Genomic DNA, 23,658 nt, shown 5'->3' with positions numbered 1-23,658 from the left:
AACGGTCCCGAGGGCCCCAGTGCACCCACTTTTACTGCGTTGTTATCCCAACGGCCGTTAAATCGCACTTCTCACACTTTCCCCCCCGATGCCAGTGATGCCAGCGTTTACTTTAACTCTCTTGCTTCCTCTCGTCACTCACTGCAAAATTTCCGCCGCGGCGTGCTTGTTCACGCGTGCCGGTCCTTGCACCCCCCTCGCAACGCGCGGCACTCGTGTGCGATCTTCGTCGTCCTGTCGTTCGCGAAGACGGGGTTGTCAACCCCGGACGGCGCGCGCGTTCTCTCAGCTGTCGTCCTGAGAGCGCTTTGTCGTCCTCATTGCGATCCGATCCCGCTTGCTCCCTCGTTCGATCTCTTTAACGTCCTCTTCCGGCGCACTAGATACCAACACTCGTCCGCTCACAATCTTGCCCGAGATACGTGCGTCTTACACCCTGTCATGACGTCGCACGTTCGACGTTATCGTGCCTCGAACGTGATCGCGCGACGATTGATCTTGATCCAGCGCTCTTTGCGAAGTGCTTTTGCCCCTTTGTTCAAAATATTTCAACATGAAAGGAACTCTCGGAACTTGGAACTCCCGTGCATCGAGCGATCTCTCTTTCGGATCTCGCTCGACCTCACGCGGTAAATCCGTTTCGTCGACCGTGCCGGCGAGAACCGATCCCGAGAATGAGAGAATACTAGCGGGCGTCGTGCTTTCGTCACGTTTGTTTCATGCACTCCCGGGATGATCCCCCGAGCGTTTGTCGCGGCGACTTCTGGATCGGCGCGCGAGAACCGCTGACCAGTGACCGCTTTCTTTCTTTATCTTTCCGTGTCTCGCCCTGTGTCGTATCTCGAGGGGGGACCGACGCCGGAGATGCCGGCGCGCGGTGCGATACGTCACGTCACGGCAGCGGCGGAGCGAACACGACGATGACGCGAGCACACTCGCCTCGAGTTCGCCAGCCAACTGGCTGCACCTGCGGTGTCTGCGAGTGTCCCCCTCCTCGTCTCCACACACCCGGAGTTCCTCCAGAACTCGGCGCAACCGACGTGGAGCTGCAGCTACGCCCATTGGCCACGACCACCGTGGCAAACGTGGTACGACGGCGTCGGATTGGCCGGCGACGGGAGACACGGGCGTAGCCAAGCCGGAGCGCCGCCAGACATGGCCGTGGAATGGCTGCGGAGCCGCGTTCGCTTGCGAGAGGCGCTTCCGTCGTTGCTACTGCTGCTTCTGCCGCTGTTGCTGCTGCTGCTGCTGGCTGGCTGCTGTTGTTACTGGAAATAGGCTGGTGGTGCTGCCGCCGCCGCTGCCGCCGACGCCGCCGCCGCCGACGCCGCCGTCGCCGTCGCCGTCGCCGTCGCCACCGCCGTAGCCGCTTGCTTCTCTTCGTCTGACACGCTATCGATCCCGCGGCGTCGCGGGAGACGAGAGGGTAGACCGCCGCCTCGCGAAATGCCACAGGTTTCAGGGAATCTTTACCTTTCGCGCCCGCGAAGTGTGTTCCTCCTCCTTCTCCTCCTCCTGCTCTTTCTACCCCGCTCCCCACTCGCCGCGCCGCGCCACGCCGCTTCCACTTTGCCGTTCTATCTGGTCTTCTGCATCTACCTCTCTTGCCTTTCTTTCTAAGTGCCGTTCGTTGTCTTCTTCCTCCATCGGCCTTCCGACATCGCCCTTTCACGTATGAACATTTAAACTCCCTTCTCCTCTTCCTTTGTCTTCCATCGCCGGTGATTCTTTTCCTCTGTTTTCTGTATCTATCCTGTTGGCCTATCTATACTGCTTTTTAAGTATTTGTCTATCTTTCTCTTTCCCGACGCGATAGTCCTTTCCCTTCTAAATGGAGTGAGCGAATGTCTTTTCGCTTGCTTGTTGTCGATGACTCGACGTGATATTGTTATCGTCGATACTCTCATCCTTCTGTCTTCTGCATCAACCCCGTTAATTTCTTTCGTCTTTTTTCTTTTCCTTCCACGTTCCTCCTGCACGCTCCGCCTTCGCTTCTTCCTTTTATCAATCCGTCATCCTGTCTTCCTCTCTTCCCAGTCGCTTCTTTATTCTTCTCTGCCTGTCGATCGTGCCTGTTCTTTCGTGCACCGCCTTACTCTTGCTTCCTTCATCGTCATCCGTGATCTCCCTTTTCTTTCTTTTTTTCATCCTACCTTCTGTGCCTACCCCGTCATCATTTCTTCTTCTTTTCTCTTCGTCTTCTTTTACCGATCTGCTTCTCTTCCCCGGTTTTCTCTTCTTTCTACGTCATCTTGCGTATCTCCCAACCGTCTCTCTCTTCCTCCATCTTGTTCTATCCTCTTTTTCTTCTCCACATCTTCCTCAGTCTCCTTTTTCTATCCTCTATTTTCATCTATTTTCTCATATATTCATTCATATATTTCTCTGTCCTCTTCTGTCTTTTCTCATCTTCCTTTATTATACACGCGCTAGTACGTTGGTGAAATACGGCGCGTTATCGTAGGGTGCGAGTACCTAACTGACACGCGCTCCTTTCTATCGATTAAAGGACTCCACGTGCCATTAACCGAGTGGCCGAATGCTGCTGCTGCTGCTGCTGCTGCGACAGTCTCGCCTCGCGGGATGAATCGAAATGTGAGTGAACGTGCTCGTCTTAACCCCAAAAATGTTTAACGGTGAAATATCGAACTCTATTGTTCATTAAGTATATTAATCTTTTATATTATTTCTATTGCTACGAAATAAAGGTTCAATTTCAGTTCGTGAGATTTAATCATTTATTAAAGAGAGAATTTTTATTCGTTAATATATCTGTTACTTCTTATTGATCTTACAAAGAAACTTAATTGTTAAGAAAGAGTCCAGAAAAACCTGGCAGGAACTTAAAATTCGGAACATCGTTAACGCAGAAATATTGCGAGACACCCGGTACAGAGCGGCATCGCGGAGGATATTTCACGCGAGTCGCAGATAAACCAGTGCACATCGTCTTCGCTTCTCCCGCGCATTTCTTCTTCCTAATCAGGAACCAACGGTGGCTTAATGGCGTACGATCCTCTATCGTACGACCGTGATTCGCCGTAATTAGCCGTAAAAAGAAGCGGCTCCTATAAATTACATTGTCGCGCTCGGTTAGGCTTATTACGAGGGTCGAGGGCGACGGGCTACCGAAAAGCTAATGCGAGATTATTACGGCCGCCCGCGTGAAAAATCGCCCGCCGGTTAGAGATGTCAAAACATCTCATCGTCACGTCAAAACGTCGTCACGTTGTCATTTCACGGATCGAAAGCTAGCGGCGACGACGGCGATCAGCAGAGCCAAGACTGTACGAACGCACTTGCGTGAATGGGCGTGTGTGCCGCATCCCCCCGATATAAAAGTCTGACGGAGAATTCAAGACTTAATATCCGTCTTCTTAATGTCGGTCGATTCAACTTCGCGGTAACAGCGGGCGGCTGCAGCTCGGAGATTGTATCGCAATTAAAAAATACCATCACCGAAGGCGGCACTCGATTTAACTACTTCCTGATTCTCGGGAGATTTAGTAGAGCAGGTTGCAGTAATGTTTCGAAAAGACACATTGTGTGTGTGTGTGTGTGTGCGTATGTGTGAAAAATATTGCGTTAGGCGACATTACCCGCGACTTTGCAACAACGTAAGTACGTTACGTTACCGCTGCGAATACGTTTCGCCGCAAAGTAGCTGTTACTTTGCGCAATCTTTCCGAAGGCAAAGGCCCGTTGAACATAGCTGTACAATTATCGCGACGAAAGAAATATTTCTGTAGGTACTATTTCCGCGATTTTTCCACGCCGCGAGGAGGGATGAGATTTTTACAGCAATTCGTGCTTCATGTCGCACAAACTGGCATAAACGGATATCAATGCAATGACAAACGGCAATCAGTACAATCCAATAGAGGGAGGACTGAAGAGGCAGGGCAGGACAGGACAGGAGGGGGAGAACAATCGAGAGAAAAAGAAAAGAAAACGGCGGAGGCGCTTTTTCGAGCGTTCGTGGCCGCGCTCTAAGACGCGGCTGTAACCGGCTATTTATTGCGGGGATTATCACGGGCTTCTGTCCATTCGAGACGATATTTACGGCGCCGGCCGTGTTCGCGGGCGTACGAACGAACGACTTCATTGCAATTGCGCGCCCGGAGGGTATTTATGGTAAGGGCTGCGTTATTAGCGCGGCTAAAACTTTACTGGCCGGCGCTGGCCGCCTCATTTACGGCCGCGCGGCGCCCGTAATCGCATAGTTAGAATTATACGATTACGAGCCGGGCTCGGTGTGCGTTATCGTCGATAGCCATTGAAATTCTTCAGGCGCCTCCCCGCACCCCCCCCCCCCCGCGTAATCCCGCGCGAGGGAGAGGGGCGCGAATCAGAGGGAGAGAGGAGGAAGTATGGGGAGAGGAGAGGCGAAGTTAATTATTAATTATCGAACGCGCGACATGTCGTTAGGAGCAGCGCGAGTAGCCCGATTATACGCGATTAAGAATCGTGCTGTTAATGTCATCAAGATGCGAGATACTTCGCAGCTCCGTGTTCGGAAACGGTAACGTCCGAAGACTATATGGGGAAGCTTCTCTAAGAATATCGACAAAACGAAAAATATATGTTTAATGTATAAGATCGAAGAAGTGATAGAAAATCAATTGCACGGACGACGTGATAGCGAGAAAATATTGTGCTTTTAAAAATAATTTTAAAGTTATATAGAATTATAATTATAATTATAATTGATAATTATAATTTCAAAATTGTATAAAATTAAAATTATAATTAATAATTTCAATGTTGTATAAAATTAAATTTTGAAATAAATTTAATATTTTTCTCAGAGAATTACTACTTAAAATAAATTTAAGATAAATTAAAAAATTTAATTTAAGTGCATTCGGCTGATGTGCGTGTAACGAAAATGATAAATGTTTAAAAGAAATGCTGCATGCAAGAGTTACAAAAGATTCTAACAACTATAGGGGATTCTTTTATTTTACTTATGAGAAAGCATCGATATTAATTCTTCTATCAAAAAATAAAAACAAGCATCTAAATAAATTCTATAACGAATATTATATACGTATAATCTAAATTATAATATATTATATATCTAACATAGAGTACATATATAGTTATTTATTCTATAACTTTTTAGAATAAATTTAAAATAAATTTAATTTTATTTTTCTTACGAGAAAGGAATCGATATTAAAATCTCTCTATCAAAATAAAACTGACGTTTAAATGCATTCCATAATCAGAATTATAATACATGTACACATACTGTAAACATAACATATTTCTATTAGCTCTTCAAAAACTTTAACAGTAAATCTTGTCATAGATAAAAAAACGCTTTCAGATCAAAAGCATTTAATACATAATCATATTCTCAAAGTTCTTTTTTCCGAAATGCGCTGATACACACTCGCGCGATTTAAACCACAAATAAATCAACAATCGCTTAAAACTAATTTTCCTATAATCGATCGCACGAAATCCGCGCTCGCTTTACTCAAAGATTTTCCGTCGACATACCGTGGAGATAAACGGAGCGATTAATCCCAGTAATAAATGACGAATAAAATAAGTTAGGCCCGGTCTACAATGAGTCGTATATCGGAATCGGATGTCGGAACGTAGCCGATAGTCCAATGAGGAAAATTCGTTTCCGAAAAAGAAATTCTCTCATTGGACCATCGGCTACGTTGCGACATCCGACTCCGACATACGACTCATTGTAGACCGGGCCTTACAATTCACTCACCGTCCGGCGACCGCTCCGTCGTTGCTCGGTGCCTCCTCGAGATACTCCTCCTCCTCCTTCTCCTCCCTCGTCCTGCCGTCGCTCCTCCATGGCGGTCGCAGGACACTGGCACTGACACTCACGAAAACGGCGGTTAAAACGACGACCGACACTCTCGGGCGTTAATAAAGAACATTAATAAAGGACGCTATAACGTTTACATCGTAACGGGAGAGTAAAGTAACGCGAGGGAAAACACATGTGATTTGAGACACTCGCGACATCTTGCAAATCGACGACCAGTACAATCTCAATCCCCGGGACGGCCGGGAGAGAATTCGAAACTCGCGCGACCAGCTTCACCCCGCCATAATTGCGCCCAACGGCACTCTTGCCGTATTTCTCGTCGTATTTCGAACGATAAGTAGATGTTAGCTCGCGTTTCAGGGAGATTACAACAAATACGACGAGTATAACAAATGCGCAGCTTGCGATCGCGATGAACAAACGTCCGCGGGACGCGGACAGTGGCTGCGTTTTGCCGAACCTCTGCTTAGCTAAGCGCAAAGTAGCAATTAAGTGTAATTGGTTGGATCCAAAGGTAAGAACCAATCACATTCAATTGCTACTTTGCGCTTAGCTAAGCAGAGGTTCGGCAAAACGCAGCCAGTGTTCGCGAGCACTGTCGTCGCTCTGCCGATCGGCCAGTGTTCAAGAGACGTTCGTCGAGTTAATTGATGCTGCGAAATACGCGCGTCGCCGGTACACTCACCCTGTTATTTAGACTACGCAGTCGACGAGTATCGAGTCATGGGGTTAATCGGACCGTGTTTGCCGATCTAACGCGCCGCGACGTCGCCCAACCTCGGTGTAGTCGGTGTGGATCCATTCCGCATCGCGGCGACACACGGCGCGAGTCAATTCGATATCTAATATCTAATTGAGACAAGCCGGACGATTCGAAAGTGTACGATATTCAGTATCGTTAACCGTTAACGGCACAAATTCACCGAGATAAAGATATTTTATTAATAAATTTCGATACATCCCCCTCCCCCGTATCGTTTTTCGCCTTTGCAGCTTGCTCCGTGCGATTCGTGTATATTATTTCGCGCTTTCGCAAATAAAAAAGAAATTACGACCGCGCGGCACGTCCGAGTCAAAGCGTTAAAAAAGCAATTAAATGTCGCGATGAGACGATAATGCGCGACTTTTCGTTCCATTCGACTGTCCCCCGGCCGTTCCCCTCGTCCTCTCGATTCTAGTCCCGAGTCCAAAGTGGACGAATCGCGCGGTAATTCCAGCTTCGAAAACATTTTCGAAGACGATTGATCGTCGAGCCAATAATCTCTAATCGTGACGGATGAGACGAGGAGAATAATCGCATTTCGCGTTTGTTGACACCGGCGATTCGTACTCCGAAAAATAACGCGACACGCGCCGTTGCCGGCCCGCTCGGAGATCCGCGTGCGAATGGTAGCGTGGCGACGGCGACCTTGCGTGGGCGCAACGCGCGCGGCCGAAATCAAACGAGCGTTGTTGACGTCAACCTTGAGTTCCAGGAAAAGCCGTAAAAAACCTAACAGAAAATATCCGATAATATTTCAAAATCAATTCGGTCGCTCGAGCGAGAAAACGGCGCGCGGCGGCGCGTATCGTTCGTTATTGTATTGACAAGCGTGAAACGTGATCACTTTCTATTATATATGTATTTGTTACAATTAGCGATTTTATCCCTAATATTGTTATAATTGCGAAATTGTGCGGAATTAGATATTTAATTGTTTAAACGGTTTGAACATTTCGCTTGTTTGATCGTCATTTTTGCGCTATTTTCTTTTCATTCGCAAAACAGAAAATATAAATACGTTAATATATTAACCCTCAGGGTACGGACTGGGTTAGCGTAACCCGAGCGAATTTTGAAAGTAGCGCCATTTCAAAGGAAGTGAATGGTGGGGGTCCGTACCGGGGGGGGGGGGGGAATCTTTGAGGTAGCTACTATGTGAGCGCCAAGGGGCAGCGTCAGTCTACGCTTGGTGCTCAAGTTATACGATTTTGAAAATTGAACTCGGGTAGTCTACACCCAGTCCGTAAAGTATATTTTTCAAAAAAAATATACTTTTTGGAATGGATCAAAAAACGAATTCAGCCATTTCAAAGAACAACTTTTTAGCTTTCAAACGCGACTTATAAAATGTCGATATCATTTTTTTTCATAAAGTTATGCAATTTAAAAAAAAATGAATTTTTATGAAAATTTTTTGAGAATTGTTTAAATTTTCAAATGTATCTTTGTTTAAACAAATAATGTAATAAATCTATCAACGCCATTGTATTTTTGAGAAAATTTCCAATCCAAAAAAAAAAAATTGTTTCAATTGACAAATTACAGCCCGATATACAGTCAATCAAAGTCGCCGGGTTAGGCTAACCCATGTCCGTACGGAACGTAACTTTTTTATAGTCCGTACCCTGAGGGTTAAACAGTATTGCAATATTACAGTATGACGAGAACGTAAACGTTTTTAAGAATGCCGCGTCGTCGGAGATTTACGAAAGATTCGCCGGCAGATTTCTAATCGCTAATTAATTCGATATATTAATTCTTTTTAAAAAAGGGCCGACGTCGATCTTTTTGTCAAAATAAAAACAGGAATTCGGAGGCACTCCGGAACGAGAATCACGCGAATCTATCCTACGACAGAAATATTTAAAAAAATGATTTCGAAGTATTACTACTAAAATATCGCGGATACAAGAAGATGCGAAAAGGGATCTAAGAGATCGCCACAGAGCCAATTCCGTCGATTTCGCGCGTTAGAAATTCTATTTCGCGAAATGGATATACGCGTCAATGTACATCTTGCGTCATTTATTCCTTGCGGAAAAATTCATCACGTTATCTGACGATCGAAAATTACGCTCGCGGGAAAACGCTTAGTCGGTGCCATTGATGTCTTAATGCGAAACTCGCTCGAATCGCGCCGTTAAGAAATGTATATCGATTACAATCGCGTTTATCGTGAGCGCGGGACCTCAGATTCGGCCGCGATAGCGAGGGGAAATTGTGTGGTACGGCCAGATAATGATCTCGTAATCGGCGCTGCTTGCGGTATAATTATAACGCCGCCGCGCGATGCGGTATCATTTTTTGCGCGATACATTTTCATGAAACGGGTGTTACCCTACATCGCGCCGTTATTAACCGCCGCACCGTGGAAACCGTCGGAGAACCTTTCTCCGTGCATAACTTACGAAACCATTCCTACTTTGCGGCACCGTCTAAATTCCTCTAATATCGCGATGATAAATTTCTGGAAAAAAATAATGATAAAATAGAAATAAAAACGAGACGTCATTTCCTTTTCGAATTCATTTTGAGTAAGAAATACACGAAAGTGGATTATCGTATATTTTCTACTTAATATAATAACGGGAGAAAAATAAGAAAGATATTAGTTATAGAAAATATTAAACCGAAAACATAACGATGCGTTAAAGCGAAGACGATTACGAGATAATAGAGAACGGGGAATTAAATCAATAACTTTATTCAACAGCTTAACAATTGCGGCAAAGCCAGCTAAAAATCTTAATGCACATATAGCTGTGTAATATGTACATTATAACAAAAATATTTTACATTTTTGCAATTAACAATAAAATATTCTAAGTGCATTCTGTTGTACTATCTTATATCTGGCAGTAATACTGTACCGTTTCTAGACCAGGAGAGATCGTGTAAATATGTTTCTCTGAAACGCGATTTGCAGATACTGAGTTTAGCTTAACTTAATTTAAATTCATCTTAAGTTATTCTTTCATAGAGTTTATTTCATATTTCATTATCCTTATCTGTATATCACATCACAAAAAATTTTAATTTACATTTTGATGATTTTAAGGAAACTTTCAGGCATCAATTTGATCGTTAAATCGTCCTTAGATAGAGATCATAAAAAATATATTATATTCTTCCACCAGTATTAATATAAGATCTTTGAGTTGCTTTGTGTACAAAATTGAATAAATTCTCCAATATATCCATTAATATAGCTCGCTTATAAGCACGACCTCTCTCAGGTTACATACTATATAATTAACTACCTGTACGAACAACTATCGTTATTCGTGTTTCACACCGCATAGAGGCTCCTTTGGATGGTATCCCGTCCATTTCCTGTAACTAACATCCATCGCTCTTTCCACGGCGTGGTCTATGGGATGTATTATGAAAGGAATGGACACTAAACCAATAAGCGTGGTGATCCAAGGCTTCTTCCAAGGTGCTCTTGTACTCTTTCTTTGAGCAAACTGAACTGCCGCGCAAATCCTATTTATGGTAAAGCCAGGAATTATCACCGACGCGAACGCCTGCCATATCAAGGTATCTGACGTGGACAACAGGACGTTTTTGGTTCTCTGTGGCGTAGTGTCCGCCTGTAATAATAGAAACTGTTAAAATGTCCAATAATTATCCCCGTTAAAATTTAACATTCCCGCAGTACCTGGTAGACCTTTGCACCTTTGTGCACCGTGTCTGCGAGAACATATCCGCTTGACAACGCATAACTGAACCACACGACGGATTTTGGTACCAGGCTCCTAAACGCTTCTCCAACCTCGTTCGCATAACCTAAACAAAAAACAGAATTTACACCTTGTTAACCTGTATACAAAAAAATCTTCTTGAAACGCCGATTTGCTTTACTGTTTTTTTTATTAATTATTTATAAATCAAGTATGACTTGTATGTCGCGCAGAATCGTGAAACACAAATCGAGAGAAGGATGACAGAAAATTTCGATAACAGTACTTAACAATATTCTCGCCATTACCTAAATATCTCACATACGTGTCTCGGTACAGGTCCACCTCCTCCTGATCGTTCATCGTCCCGGAATTCTCGATTTTCCGACTACCTCTCGCGCGGTGACATAACCTGCGGCAGACTTGGCACTTCGCGGCGTTCAGTGCCAAGGGAATTTTCGGCTAGCAACGATAAAATGTCTATAAAATCTCTCCTCTCTTCCTATTTCTTATCTAAGTATTTAGAAACTCTTAAGAGATACTGAGATAACGTAATTAATTCGAGGGAAAACTTGGGGTAGAAATATCGTTGCAAAAACAGATCACGTCGATCACGAACACAACACACAACGCTGAAACGCAGCCGCGGAGCTTTCGAGAGGTCGATAAGCTCGCGCGCTCGCAGTTCGATATACCTGTCGATTCGTATTGATTTTTTGAAACTTTAAAGTTTTATCACTTTTATCTGTAAATTTTCCTTTGACCTTCGCGCAACGCTGCGCAACGCTTGAATCACGCAACGAGTCAATTATCCGCCAATTATCTCGTTTCTTCTTAATTTACCTCTGATTGCGTCATGCTGACGACGTCAGCTGTAATTGCGATTACTTAATTTTTAAGAAATAATCTCTGACGCCTGAGGCGATGTAGATATTATAGTAAAATGTAAATCTAGATATATTTCACATTTTTAAATAACGGGATTGACAAAATAATGTTTACGAAAATAATTATCTCATCTGAAAGTTAATATATTAAATTATCGTTTCACGTCTTACGTTTCCGTCGCACGTCCACCGTTTCCCTCTCCCCCTGAATATCTTCCTCGATTCCTCGGTTCCTCCAGTTCCGCCTCGGCCGTGAAACGCCGAAAACGGCGACTGCTCACAGTGCTCACTTGCTCAGACGGTCCGCCAAGTCGGCGCGACCTAACCTCAAACTCGGCCGCTGCGCGGCTCCGGGGAACGTCGCGTTTTCGCTCGCGGGCGATAACTCGCGCGTTATCGGCGACATATGGCGGGCCCGCGATAGCTCGCGCAGGTCGTGCACGCGGGGATTCTCAGGATGATGGCCGACCTGGAGTACGTGCGGCTGTACCTCAGCCTGCAGCTCAACGAGGCGATCTCCTGGTGGTGCTACTACATCCGCGAGATCTCGTGGCAGCTGCTGATCGCCCTGCTCGCGTACCTCTGCGTCTGCGTCTTCCTCTACGCGGTCCTCAAACGGGTGGGCCATGCCGCCTGGCAGCTGCCGGGCCCACCCGGTAGACTTCTCCTGGTCACCGCTCATCCGGACGACGAGGTGATGTTCTTCGGGCCGTTGGTCTACTGGCTGGCCCGCTCCAAGGCCAGCGAGATCTACCTCCTGTGCTTATCCATGGGTACATGTCACTGGCGGGGCCTCTCCGTCGTCCCAGGATCGTGAGCGACGATCCGGGAACAAACCAGGCTAGACGTCACGTAAACGCTGTGTCTATTGATGTTTACCAGTATGCTTGCAGGTGGGGACAGAAAGAGGGTAGACGAGCTGTGGGCGTGTGCGAAGGTGCTGGGAATTCCAGAGGCTAACGTGACGATCATTATGTGAGTGTGCCTCGGGAAACGTCATTTACAAGCGCTCACACGTGCTCTAATTATTTACATATTTTTCTTTCGAGGAAATATCGTAGGATTTGCTTTATTCTAACGGCATATTTAACGCTAGGTGTACTTGTCTAACTTTTGCAAGATGGAAATTTGACAATTGGACACGGTTCTGCAATGCGGGATCAACTCCAAAATCTTCCTTCTTTGCTAGAGTAAATTTCGAAATGTTAGAAATAAAATTCTGCGCCAACGTTATGTCAAATGTAATTCCATGTGTTATATGCATTTTTAGAAAATTTCCTGTCCATGTGAAGTATTACTTTGCAATACAGAACTAAAAATAGAAAAATGGTGCTTGGTTCCTTATTGCATAACTGCATCCAATTGAAATAGAAAGATAAACTATCTCTTGTATAATAGTCGGATAAACAAATGTGCAGGAGCAGCGAGTTGCCGGACGATCAGGGCGTACAGTGGCCAACGGACACGGTTGCAGAGAGCATCTTGCAATACGTAGAAATGTATAAAATCAACGCCGTCGTTACGTTCGACAAACACGGAGTGAGCCGGCATAAAAATCATATCTCCTTGTATTTTGCAATCGCCGCGTTGTGCATAGAGAAAAAAGTACCTCCTTGTGAGTATCGTTCGCTCGATTGACACACAAATATAGCAGGCTCGTATAATATAAGTCCGATCGTGTTCCAGATTGCAAGCTATATGTGTTAGAGTCCGTTAATATAATCAGGAAGTACATTCAACTCTTAGATTTGCCCGTCAGCCTACTCTCAGCCTCGTACTGGTATCTGGTGACGTACGAGCAGAAGCGAACGATCAAAGTAAATCGGAACATTCTGCCTCGTTATGGCGAGACAATTAATCATCCGTTTAACGCGCAGGCCTCTTTCCTAACGTTATCTTTCCCTTGCAGAGTGCCATGGCCGCACACAAGTCCCAGTACGTCTGGTTTCGAAAGTTGTACATGATCTTTTCGCGATACACGTTCATCAACACCCTCCAAGAAGTCAGTGCCCTCGACCTGGAGCTGGACCTCCAGTTCGACGAGGACTGAACGTCACGCGACGAACGAAGAACTGTACAAAATGTGTAATTTAACTATCACTGTACATACTTTGTCTACCATGATAATGTAAATTACGTACCAAAGCTACGAAAACTATAGATAATTAATACGGAAACTTTGAAATATATGCAGAGACACATACTTTATAAGAGGGAAATATTTTTTTATTCATTAATATAATAGAATATACATTGTAATTACTTTCGAACGCGGCACGTAGTTTTTACAGTGCAATAAAAAAAATCAAAGTTCTTTCCTTAAAAGCAAAAAAATACTGCGTGCCGTTTTATCCTTCTCTATTGTATACAACCTTTTGCAGCTGCATATAAATTCAAATTGCTATTTGATATGTGTGTCATTTTACTCATCAGGTGTGTATAATAAAGTAATCTAGATTCTAGAATTATCGTGGATAAAAAAATCGTATCTCTAATTTAAGTTGCGGGACGCGCAAGGTTTTTCATCCGGCAATCGCACACATTACGAAAATCAGTGATCATCATCAAATCATTTGAGCAAGTAATAATATGTGGCGAGTCGAGCTCGCGATTGTACGTATATATTTTTTTTTAATTTGTGCCTCAACATTGACGTGTTACATAAGTCATAGATCTTTGTTTAGAGCAAAAATTCTTTACTTTGGCACAAGTAACGTGCATAGAGGAATTTATATAACTTTCGTTCCTTTCTCTAATATTCCTTTCTCTATTGATAGCGGAATTCTTTTACTATTCGGAAAAATATATTGCTCTTTTCACAACATTCGATATTATACATACATATATACGCAGAATCCACGAATATATATTCTTCTATATGCACGATGTTACGTTTTCTGTAACATTTTATCTCCGTGGAAAGCTGCTTAAAGTGAAATATGAGCTTTTCCCTTATATAATTGCACAAACGACATGAATATTTCTTAGCAAGCATGCTGGGAAAATATTCAATGAAATTTGGATTAATAATCATCTTAACAATTGTTGTATACGCGGTCGTTGTTAGTTTGGTTTTTTTATATCCTATGTAACAGTTGTCTTTTTTATTATTTCAATGTAATTTTCCCAGCATGCTTTAAATGTCCGTAATGTAACGAAAATATATGCTTAGTAGCCTAGTATGTAAACATGTATAAAAAAAGAAATCTCTTTCGTAAAAAAATCTCTCAGTACTGAAGACATAGTACGTGGTATGTATAGTCCGAGAATTAGCCCTAATACCGAAAGATTAGACCGGCAAATGATCTAAAGTCGTCAACACTCGCATAACACTATTACGCACAATACAGCGTGTGCGCGTACACCAAAGTGAAACAAAATACTTTCAAGTAAATAAAAATCTCTGTGCGCGCAGGAATCTTGCGCATTTCGAATGCACAAGGCTACATTTCAAATACTTTTCCTATGAATACGAAGTTTATGGAATGATATCGTCGTGAACGTTTTGCGCTCTAGACCGAAACTCCGCGAATCGAGCGCAAGAGATCTCTTTGATCGAGCGATTCGCGTTAAAGATGCAAGTTTTACGACAAACCGGTACGTGCCTCAATAAACATCTTTACATAAAACGAAGTAGATGCTTACATACGATTACAGTCGCAGATAAAATGGACGGCATAGAGTTGGTTCCCGCAAGATCCTCGAATCAGTAAACTACCGTAGACGGCGACAGACACACCGCGATGAGCAGAATACCGAATTTAGGTACATAGAGAAGAGGAAGTGGTACCCGGAAGAGATTTCCAATCGGGCGCAAGGATGACCTATGTGGACAGTCAGGTGGACGATAGGCTCCTTACAAAGGGTTCATAGTGAAGATCTCGCGGGCCGTGTCCTAGAACCTGTCTTTACCGCGATGAGAGCCGAGAGTACCCATTCCCGGCTGCGGGGAGTCCGGATCGGTCGCGTCCTGTAGGTACTGCAGCTCCTGCAGTTCCTGGAACTTCTCGTGATCTCGTATGTGCGCGTAGTTAGCGGACAAGCACATTAGGTAGTGTATCAAACTTAAAATCACGAGCATGCTCGCCACGGTCGCCAAGATGAACATCACCTCGGCCTTCTCCACAAAATCCTTGCAGAAGAGCTTGACCTCCTGGGGTCCGCACACTTGCATGTCCTGCACCCGTGTGTTATTTGGAAACATGAAGCCTGAAACGGCACGAATTTGCTTGCTCTTTATCAATTCTTAGTTTTTATATAACAAACGATTAACATAAATACTATATAATAAACTAGAATATAGATGGACTTAAATACAACGTCGTAGTTTCAAACTATTTATATATCGACGTGTGAAAACTTACCGAATTGAGTGAAATCAATGCAGTCATCAAGAGACTGGACACGTGGATTGCTGCACAGGCCCCAGAATATGGTAAATATCAGCGTAGTAATAACCAGGAATGCAAATATCAGAAGCCAAACTATTTGCAGGATGTAGATGATAGTCATAAACTGGAAAATCAAGATGTATATATTAAGATAATTAAAATAGCTTGTAGTCACCGTGATTTTTCCATTAATGGGGAATAATGAAGGATTTTACACTTTAAAAACTTACAACAGCACAGGAGATACGCCCACCCACTCGGGATCTCCACGCACGGTAGACTTTGTGCCTCGTAGCACCAGTTGCGAGACAACCGACGCACAAAATCATGAATCCTAAAGCTGCCATGCAAGCTCCGATCGACGCAAATACTAGCTGCACCGCTTCCAACCATCCAAGATGCAGATGGAACACCTAGATTAATTTTGTAACTTGAGATTTACAGAATCTTTACTTTGAAAAAAAAAAAGCACCAAGTACTCTCACACGTGATTTACCTGATCCATCATAAGAGCACACAACGTCGCACCTCGGTACATGGTTCCGCAGAAGATTCCGACTCCCAGACAACACATAATGGTTGCTATGAGAGTCGCATACGGCACCCTGGCCATGCATTCGTTGCACATGTTTCCTAAACAAGGAAATTCCTTTGATATTTGTCATTTTGTTAGGGGACGCTATGTCCGTTTACATATTTAATTGAAGTTATCACAATCAAATCTCGCTATGATCAAAATCTAGATATAATAGTGATGATATAGCATAGTGTGTCAAGTAAATTTTTCAAAGAGAGATATTAACCGTAAGATACGTAACTGTTGAAATAAATTACAACAGAATCTATTGTAACGAAGAGCAGAATTCAATGTTATCGCGTCTACATTTGTCACAGGACAACTCGTACTGTTTATCGTCACATTCCAACAGCATTTTCAGACACTTACTACAAGTTCGTTCCTTCGAATTTAGACCGTGTAGACTACGCTCGGAAAATCTGTCTAGGCTAGCGTTACTCCCAAAGTTGCCGCGCAATGGCACGCTCTCTCTAGCCTGACGTAGTTTGTTCAGCCTCGCCATTTTAATATATATAATTGTAAGAGCAACAATAAACGATCCGACAGTAACAATAAAAAAACGAAGAACGCGTGGCCGCGAGAGCTGGGCGTTCGGCCAATGACTAAACCATACCACAAACGATGACTAATCACTTATCTACAGTTCGGTCAGATAACGCGCGACATGTGTCTAACTATACTCGCTAATTATACGCTAGTCCATTCATAAACTCGGCAATGTAAACGTGCCGTTAACGCGCCAGGACGTCTCCGACGGAAATAATTAGCGCGCGGCGTCTATTATTGTCTTCATCCAGAACTCCTTCACTTGCGTGCGAACGTCATCCGTCTCTTTAATAACACTTAACAAGCTTCCTCCGCGCTCGTCCATGCTGCGTCAATTATAATTCACATCGTATCAAAAATAGCTCGGTCTCAATCAGTCGATTAGCTTATTGTATCGAGCGCGTCGAACCTCGAGTAGCCCCAATGTTTACAACCGTATGGATACCGTTGTTATGGACGCTCGCACGACGGTCCTAAATCGGATCTGGGGCATCGCACGATCATGTCAATTTACAGCAGAAGACCCGAAAAGGTGATATTCTCGTCGAGATCTCAGCGCGACGGACTTACCCATGTTTGCAGTTCGCAGAGTCGCTCGCCTGAGGTTAATAATGCCCGGAGAAGGTGGGATGGGCAGCGCCCGTACGCTTCGCAGGAATCCGCGATTACAGCAGCAGTTGCTCGTTAATTACCGCGGCGATCGCGCGTCCCACGGCCGCGGCAGCGAAGGACATCCCACTAGCGATCGCTAGGCGTAAAAGAGAGAGAAGGATGAAACTGGCGAATCCGATGGACTCTCAATTCCACCAGCTATCCATCCACGCGAAGACTATTCAGAATTATTCGAGGAATCTTATGCTTACAGAGGTTCTTGATCTCCACTTCACAGATACCACTGCGTTATTACTCGCTTGTTTACCATCTGTCAGAGCCACTCCGGGAGACTGCGCGTCGACGAGATGGAAGATCGACCACCCGCGAACGGTCCACCGATGATCTCTCGCGCGCCGACGATCTTATCGATCTTATCACGCGCAATTACACGCGCGCAAGCACGTCGGAATTTCGGGGATCAGGGGGAACGACTTCCACGGGGTATCTTCGGCCGGAGACTCAACATGGCGTCACGAACGCGTCCGTTACTTTCCGTATGGTGAATGGGATCGTTGCTCCGGCGACGAATCGTAGGGCGTGCTGTAGTAAGCGCTCGTCGAAACCGTCCGTCGGTCCCTTCAATGGAGCGGGGCTTGGCGGGAGGCGATGATGACCGGCTGTGACCCCGATTCGATCGAGGAGTCGCAATAAACGCGCCGAGGCGACCAAAGGCGAGAATGCCCGTATTCTCTAACGATCCGATCCGACGGGTAAAATCTCAAAAGTCGTGGTGAAGGGATTTTGCGGGAAGTTGCGGGAATAGGAGGGATCTGCTGTAACAATTTTTATGAAAATTGGAACTTGCATGTTCTCGTGGTTTACTTGATTTATTAGAAATTTGTTTCTCGTTGCTGTTCGGCGGGGCGAAACAGCGATCGTAATGATGATTTAAAAATATATCTTCTATATCGAGAAATGTAACAATAAATATACCTGCATAGTTTATCACTGAGGAGTAGGAGATACCGGATTTCGCAGAATGTCCCTTCACGTATCGCAAACAATGGAAAAATTTTCAATTTTAATCCACTCTTATAAGAATTATTCTCAAATTTTCCATATATATAATATAGTATCAACAATTGCCTCTCGTCTTCTATCTATAAAAATAAATATCGATATTTGAAAAACACCCTATTCCCCTTGTTTTACTATTTAACGAGCTTTCTCTCTTTTTTTTTTGTTTCTTACAAATGAATATTAAAATACCAATAGCAACTCGAACTGAGCGTATCAGATAAGATAAGAATATAATATATTTCTCTTTATTTCTCGTTATTATATATACTTAGGAAATAATCATAAAGCTATATTTAAATTTGTATAAGCTATCTATAAATCTATGCTAATTTATAAATCTATAGCAAGCTTACAGTCCATGGACGAGGGTGATTTCTTGTACTATACAAAATATTCTACATTTTCGTGCGGAGCTACCGAATGCCTTGGTGCATCGGGTTTATGAAATACTTGATAACCGTCGGCAATTGCCGGAGCTTCTCTTGGACCGGTATCTCCAAGTTCTGCTGATGATGCTTGTTAAACCGTATAGCGATGCCGTCCTTACTTTCGTACGTGATGTCGCCATGGTGACTTTGCGGACTTACCTGTAACAAACCACAATTGTCGATAAAATACGAGTGACGTGTCGACCAGAAAACTATCGTGAATATTTTGTCGTTAAAGTTAAATCGATAATTAAATTAATGAACGATATTTAGGAAATTTACAGTTAAAGCAGTTCCGTCCCTGTAGTCAACCCTAATATCGCCAGATGACAATTTCGTAACAAAACCGATTCCCGGCACCGCCACCTTGGTCACATTATGGTGATTAGAATTATGCATGGAGTTCATCTTGCGCGACCTGGAAGTCGTCGTCGAGACGACGGAGCAGGAAGCGTCAAACGACGGCAACTGAAAGAGATTCAACGTTAATTCAGCAAAGCGGAAAAATCAGGCATCCTCTCCGCTACTTACGATGGGGGAACCATTTGTGGTGTGATGCGAGACATTTTCTTTCCCCTGAAAACAGGGAGAATCACTCAAAGCCGTGTGGGGCCGTCGTCCGATTATCGCGGGGAAGTAGGAATGCCCGGTGGCTGCCTCCAAAGATGCTAGGGTGGATTCCAGTAGCAAGCAACGCTGATAACATTCCGAGTAATGCTCGTAATAGGTCTCGAGGTGCGACGGGTACGTGCCCTCGGCAAACGTACCGCTGTTGTCGGTGATCTTCACAACACCATCCACTCGGACAACCTAGAACATGAAATATAAAGACTAAATATAAAATATACAAATCTTAAATAAAATTAAAATATTAGATGTAATTGAATTATAACAATGTATAAGAATTATAATATCGTTGACTTTTGCAGCTTATTTTTTATTTCACACACAATCAGTTTTATTTAATTTTATTACTACACACACACACACACAAAGTGCTGGTCTACAACCTTGCTTTAAGCTCTAAGCCGTAAGAAATTGATCAATTACAATGGAATGTAAGGAGAATACTCGACTATGATTGGTTAATTTTTTACGGCTTAGAGCTTAAATACCCTTTAAAGCAAGGTTGTAAACCAGTACTAATGGATAAGAATCGACAGTACCTTTACTCCGTTGTAAAAGTGCACTTCGCAATCAGGTTGCGGACCGTTTTCCATGAACAGACACTTGGAGCGTTGAGTGTACAATGTCAATTTTGGAGTTTTTGCCTGAACCAGCTTCACGAAACGATAGGCGTACAGATACTTTCGATGGTGGCACGCCGGCAAATTCTCGTACGAATAAATACTATCGGCGCCTCGGTTAGGCAACGGTAGCGGTTGCGAGCCAATCTCCGTAGTCGTGTTCGGTTTGTAGAGAACGACTCGCAGACCGTCACCTGATATTCTGCACACTTCGCTTATCTTTTCCTACGATATGAAAAATATTTGGTATTTTTACATTCCTGCATTTATTGTACATATGTATATCTACCATTTTTTTTTCCATAGAATAAAGCGATATTTCTATTTATATTATGATTTTTGTATCGCTCTTCTCTACGTACCGTGCTGTTTCTGCGCTTGATAAACTCAATGCACACTTCCCCGTTATCCAGAATAGTGAGAATCGCGCCCTTCGTTCTGTGCCTGGTAGGTTGCAGTCTGTTAGAATTTAAGGGCGACACTTGTAACTTTGTGCTCTTCTCAGTTCCTTCCGCGCTACGGTTCTCCGGGATGTTTTCCTTCCTTGGCCTGTGCCTTTCCACCATCCTCGGTCTCTCAAAGTCGTTGTAGACGCCGTACTGTTCGCTTTGCGAGAATGCTTTATCGCGTGATATCGGAATGCTCATCAATGAGTCTTCCTTCAAGCGGTAATGGGCATATCTCGCACCGTGCAAATGCATTTTCATAATAGGCTCAGACAACGGCTCACTTCTCACACTGACCATAGGCATCATCGGTGTCGTGGACATTCTCTCCTCCGATCGGGATCGCACTTTCGGCCGGCCGTACGACGAAAGTGTCCTACCAAGCCCGGAATCCATCATGCCATCGGTAAACGCATTTTTGCTCGTACCGTTTCTTTCCTGGATAAACAAAACGTGAAACAAACGCTGTATTATTCGTGAACTCGTCAATTCAATAATATTTTCTCCCCTGTTGTTAATGACTTGTTTAAATTTACACCTGATATTATATCTTAAGTACGTGTCACTTACATTGCGTAGCCTACTCTTTTCTATGCTCGTTATAAATGGGTGCTTATGAATGTCCCGCAAGGATATCCTTTCTTTCGGGTTCTTCTTCAGTAATTTATCTATCAGATCCCTTGCATTGTCAGACAGATGAAGCGGCATTTCATAGTCCGCCATGACCACTCGAGTTAGGGTGCTCTTAATCGCATCGGTTTCAAACGGTGGCCTGCCCACCAACAGAGTATACAACATACATCCCAAGCTCCATACATCCGCTTCCGGGCCGTGCGAAGATCTCGTGGCAACCTGAAGATTTTTGAAAATGTTACAATCCTGCGTTACATCGCGGCCTGTACGACAATTTTCAGGAAGCACTCACCTCGGGCGAGATATAATTTGGCGTGCCGCACATAGTCAAGTGCTTTTCATCCGGCTTATTCAACTGCGTGGCCAGTCCGAAATCAGCTATTTTCTGCGAGCACAGAAATCAAGTTGGAATAAAAAAGAAACAAATTTTTTGCCTTATAACAAATGTTGCATATTTCTTTTTTTTTACGTACCACCTGCATATCTCTGGTCAAGAGTAGATTGGACAGTGACAGATCTCTGTGAAGTATTTGGTGGGAATGGAGATAAAGCAAACCGTGCACCACTTGTTTGATTATATAGGCGGCTAAAACAGCAAAATTTTGTTACAATTGTAATTAAAAATTTAAAATGTATCCTTTCTCATGCATATATATAAATTATGTACCGTGTTCCTCGGATAGGGTTTTGGTGCCCTGCGCTTTGAGGTAGCGTTGAAGCTCTCCGTTGTGACATAATTCTAAAACCAGGTACACATAATTTGCGTTCTCAAAGCACGTGTATACCTCCAGGATAGCGGGATGTTTCAACCGTGAATGTATCCCTACTTCCTGCCTTACTCTATCCATCATCCCAGCAGCTTGCATAATTTTCTTGTCGATCTACAGAGACAAGTAGACATAAAGAGGATATGTAGATATAGATTGTCTGCTTTGAAGCAACGGCACAAGAAGCCTCGCAATAAATTTTGTATTTGTATAACTCGCCGAGTACGGAGCAAGCCACTATAGTGTTTGCGACCTCAAGAATTGACATTGGTCCAATTTCTTTTGCCCAATACCTCAAATCTTGCCGAGATCGGCTTTGCGTATGCATTTCGAAGTTCATATTTTAAAGGTAAGTGCCTTGGAGCTCAACAATGCAACTGGAGCAACAGGCGTCAGTCCTCAAGGGCTACGTTCGGATTCCCACCTGAGTGCTAAAAATCCTATAGTATATGTCACATGCACTATAGATTTTCAGAACCCAGATGGGGAATCAGAACGCACCCTAAACTCCAAGAAAGGACGGACAAGGAAATTACCATTTTGATCGCGACTTCCATGCCGCTGCGGAGACATCTCGCCCGATAGACGCTCCCGTACCCGCCTTTGCCCAGTAGATTCAACACTTCGTATTCCTAGAAAAAAGACAGGCGCGTCAGCGTCACAAAGACAGGCGCGGCGTCGGGCGTGTTGGCGCGTTGCCATGGGACGGCGACGGCGCAAACGGGCGCAAATTCAAAAAGCTAACCTCAATCTGCTCGCCGAAGCCGGCCGAGATCGCGGGCATGTGGCACCGCATCGCGCCGCGCTCGACCGGGCGCCGTCGGTCGTCGATGACCATCGGCACCGCGACAACGACCCTACCTTACGCGAAATTCGCCGGCGACGGCACTCGTGGACGAGATCTCTCTCGGGAAACCGTAAACGCCAACAACATGATACCGCCCGCCATATGCAAACTGTCGCGTCTCGCGCATGACGAGCGACAGACGAGCGACGCGCAAGGGCGGCGCAAGGCGCAAGCCGCAATGCGCATATCAAACAGTCCATCTGTTCTTTTTCGAAGACCTTCCTGGTGCACATTGGTGCAATAAGTTAGAGCGAAACAGAATATACTTTAAAATAATAGATTTATTCCTTTTACTGCTTAACAGTAATTAAAATTAAAATAATTATCCTCTTTACTAATTATTTTATTTTAATTTTTATGCATGTAATTGGATGATTATTGGATACTATTATACATTAAAGTATTTTAATAATTTGTCTATGATTTTTTTGCCTAATTGTTTCATTTACTGTGACATTAAATCAAATATATTTTATTAGTTTTATATTAAAAATTGTGTTTTTTACTTTTAAAAAATCTATACTAATATAATATATAATCAATATATTATTTTCCACATTAAAATATTCTCTTATTATATATCTACGTGTTAAAATTTAATCTAATAATAATTATATTATTAATTACAAATTATATTTTAACGATTCAATTCGAAAGCATTTTATTCTCTTCAATGAAATTTTGTCGATTATTCGATTCGATTCAAACACAAAAGAGGAAATAAAATTCGATTCGCATTCCTAAAATAGGTCTAGCATGAAGTAAAGGTTGAATTCTAAAAATAAAAAAAATATATAATTTTTATTTAAAAAAAAACTTGTCATAATAAAATGTACTTATTAAAATTATATATAATATTTAAACACATATATGTTGAATTCACATGTACATGGATAAAATTTATATAGCGAGGTACATAATAATATTTGCAACAAAATTTTCCTTTACGGTTTTGCAATAGGATTA

General features: G+C 43.5%; 5 protein-coding genes and 1 long non-coding RNA gene across 8 annotated transcripts in view; 2 read left to right on the top strand and 4 right to left on the bottom strand.

The window, feature by feature from the left end:
* Lim1 (LIM homeobox 1) overlaps positions 1-9,147 on the bottom strand; it is a 74,304-nt gene extending 65,157 nt beyond the window's left edge. The window contains exon 1 of the mRNA XM_071710315.1: positions 5,738-9,147. The gene's annotated coding sequence lies outside the window, so the exon portion shown is untranslated. The remainder of the gene's footprint in view (positions 1-5,737) is intronic.
* LOC139774811 (uncharacterized) lies at positions 1,027-2,722 on the top strand. The gene is made up of 2 exons (XR_011718682.1): positions 1,027-1,455; positions 2,510-2,722. It is a non-coding gene; the product is annotated as an uncharacterized lncRNA (long non-coding RNA).
* Positions 9,148-9,254: 107 nt separating the features above from the next.
* Positions 9,255-11,414, bottom strand: LOC139774835 (mitochondrial fission process protein 1). Its single transcript, XM_071710327.1, has 4 exons — positions 11,308-11,414; positions 10,558-10,711; positions 10,228-10,355; positions 9,255-10,159 (listed from the first exon to the last, which is right to left on the bottom strand). Exons 2-4 carry the CDS (start codon positions 10,610-10,612, stop codon positions 9,845-9,847), a joined length of 498 nt encoding a protein of 165 aa, XP_071566428.1. The 5' UTR covers positions 10,613-10,711; positions 11,308-11,414; the 3' UTR covers positions 9,255-9,844.
* Positions 11,415-11,593: 179 nt separating this feature from the next.
* Pig-l (phosphatidylinositol glycan anchor biosynthesis class L) lies at positions 11,594-13,545 on the top strand. The gene is made up of 5 exons (XM_071710326.1): positions 11,594-11,909; positions 12,030-12,111; positions 12,555-12,751; positions 12,823-12,953; positions 13,046-13,545. The coding sequence occupies exons 1-5, from the start codon at positions 11,594-11,596 to the stop codon at positions 13,184-13,186; spliced, it is 867 nt and encodes a 288-aa protein (XP_071566427.1). The 3' UTR covers positions 13,187-13,545.
* Positions 13,341-17,999, bottom strand: M6 (neuronal membrane glycoprotein M6). Of its 2 annotated transcripts, XM_071710325.1 has the most exons (6): positions 17,514-17,999; positions 17,221-17,398; positions 16,024-16,160; positions 15,758-15,940; positions 15,501-15,651; positions 13,341-15,345 (listed from the first exon to the last, which is right to left on the bottom strand). In XM_071710325.1, the coding sequence occupies exons 2-6, from the start codon at positions 17,222-17,224 to the stop codon at positions 15,032-15,034; spliced, it is 789 nt and encodes a 262-aa protein (XP_071566426.1). In that variant the 5' UTR covers positions 17,225-17,398; positions 17,514-17,999; the 3' UTR covers positions 13,341-15,031. The 2 variants fall into 2 exon arrangements, with proteins under 2 accessions (XP_071566426.1, XP_071566424.1); XM_071710323.1 differs by lacking the exons at positions 17,221-17,398; positions 17,514-17,999 and adding an exon at positions 16,474-17,198.
* Positions 18,000-18,112: 113 nt separating this feature from the next.
* Sak (Sak kinase) lies at positions 18,113-22,970 on the bottom strand. 2 transcript variants are annotated; one of them, XR_011718683.1, is made up of 12 exons: positions 22,591-22,644; positions 22,382-22,477; positions 21,746-21,959; positions 21,552-21,664; positions 21,371-21,463; positions 21,016-21,297; positions 20,362-20,883; positions 19,919-20,224; positions 19,284-19,562; positions 19,035-19,220; positions 18,678-18,911; positions 18,113-18,404 (listed from the first exon to the last, which is right to left on the bottom strand). XR_011718683.1 is itself a non-coding variant. In XM_071710301.1 (11 exons), exons 1-11 carry the CDS (start codon positions 22,681-22,683, stop codon positions 18,738-18,740), a joined length of 2,358 nt encoding a protein of 785 aa, XP_071566402.1. In that variant the 5' UTR covers positions 22,684-22,970; the 3' UTR covers positions 18,113-18,737. The 2 variants fall into 2 exon arrangements, 1 of the variants encoding a protein (XP_071566402.1); XM_071710301.1 differs by having other exon boundaries at positions 18,113-18,911; positions 22,591-22,970.
* Between the last annotated feature and the right edge of the window lie 688 nt (positions 22,971-23,658).

The sequence above is a fragment of the Temnothorax nylanderi genome, unplaced genomic scaffold, assembly GCF_030848795.1.
Source record: "Temnothorax nylanderi isolate EJ_2023f unplaced genomic scaffold, tnyl_v1.0 TNYL_tig0088_pilon, whole genome shotgun sequence".
NCBI lineage: Eukaryota > Metazoa > Arthropoda > Insecta > Hymenoptera > Formicidae > Temnothorax > Temnothorax nylanderi.
The sequence above is the reverse complement of the archived record's forward strand: the minus strand, read 5'-3'. Positions and strand labels throughout refer to the sequence as shown.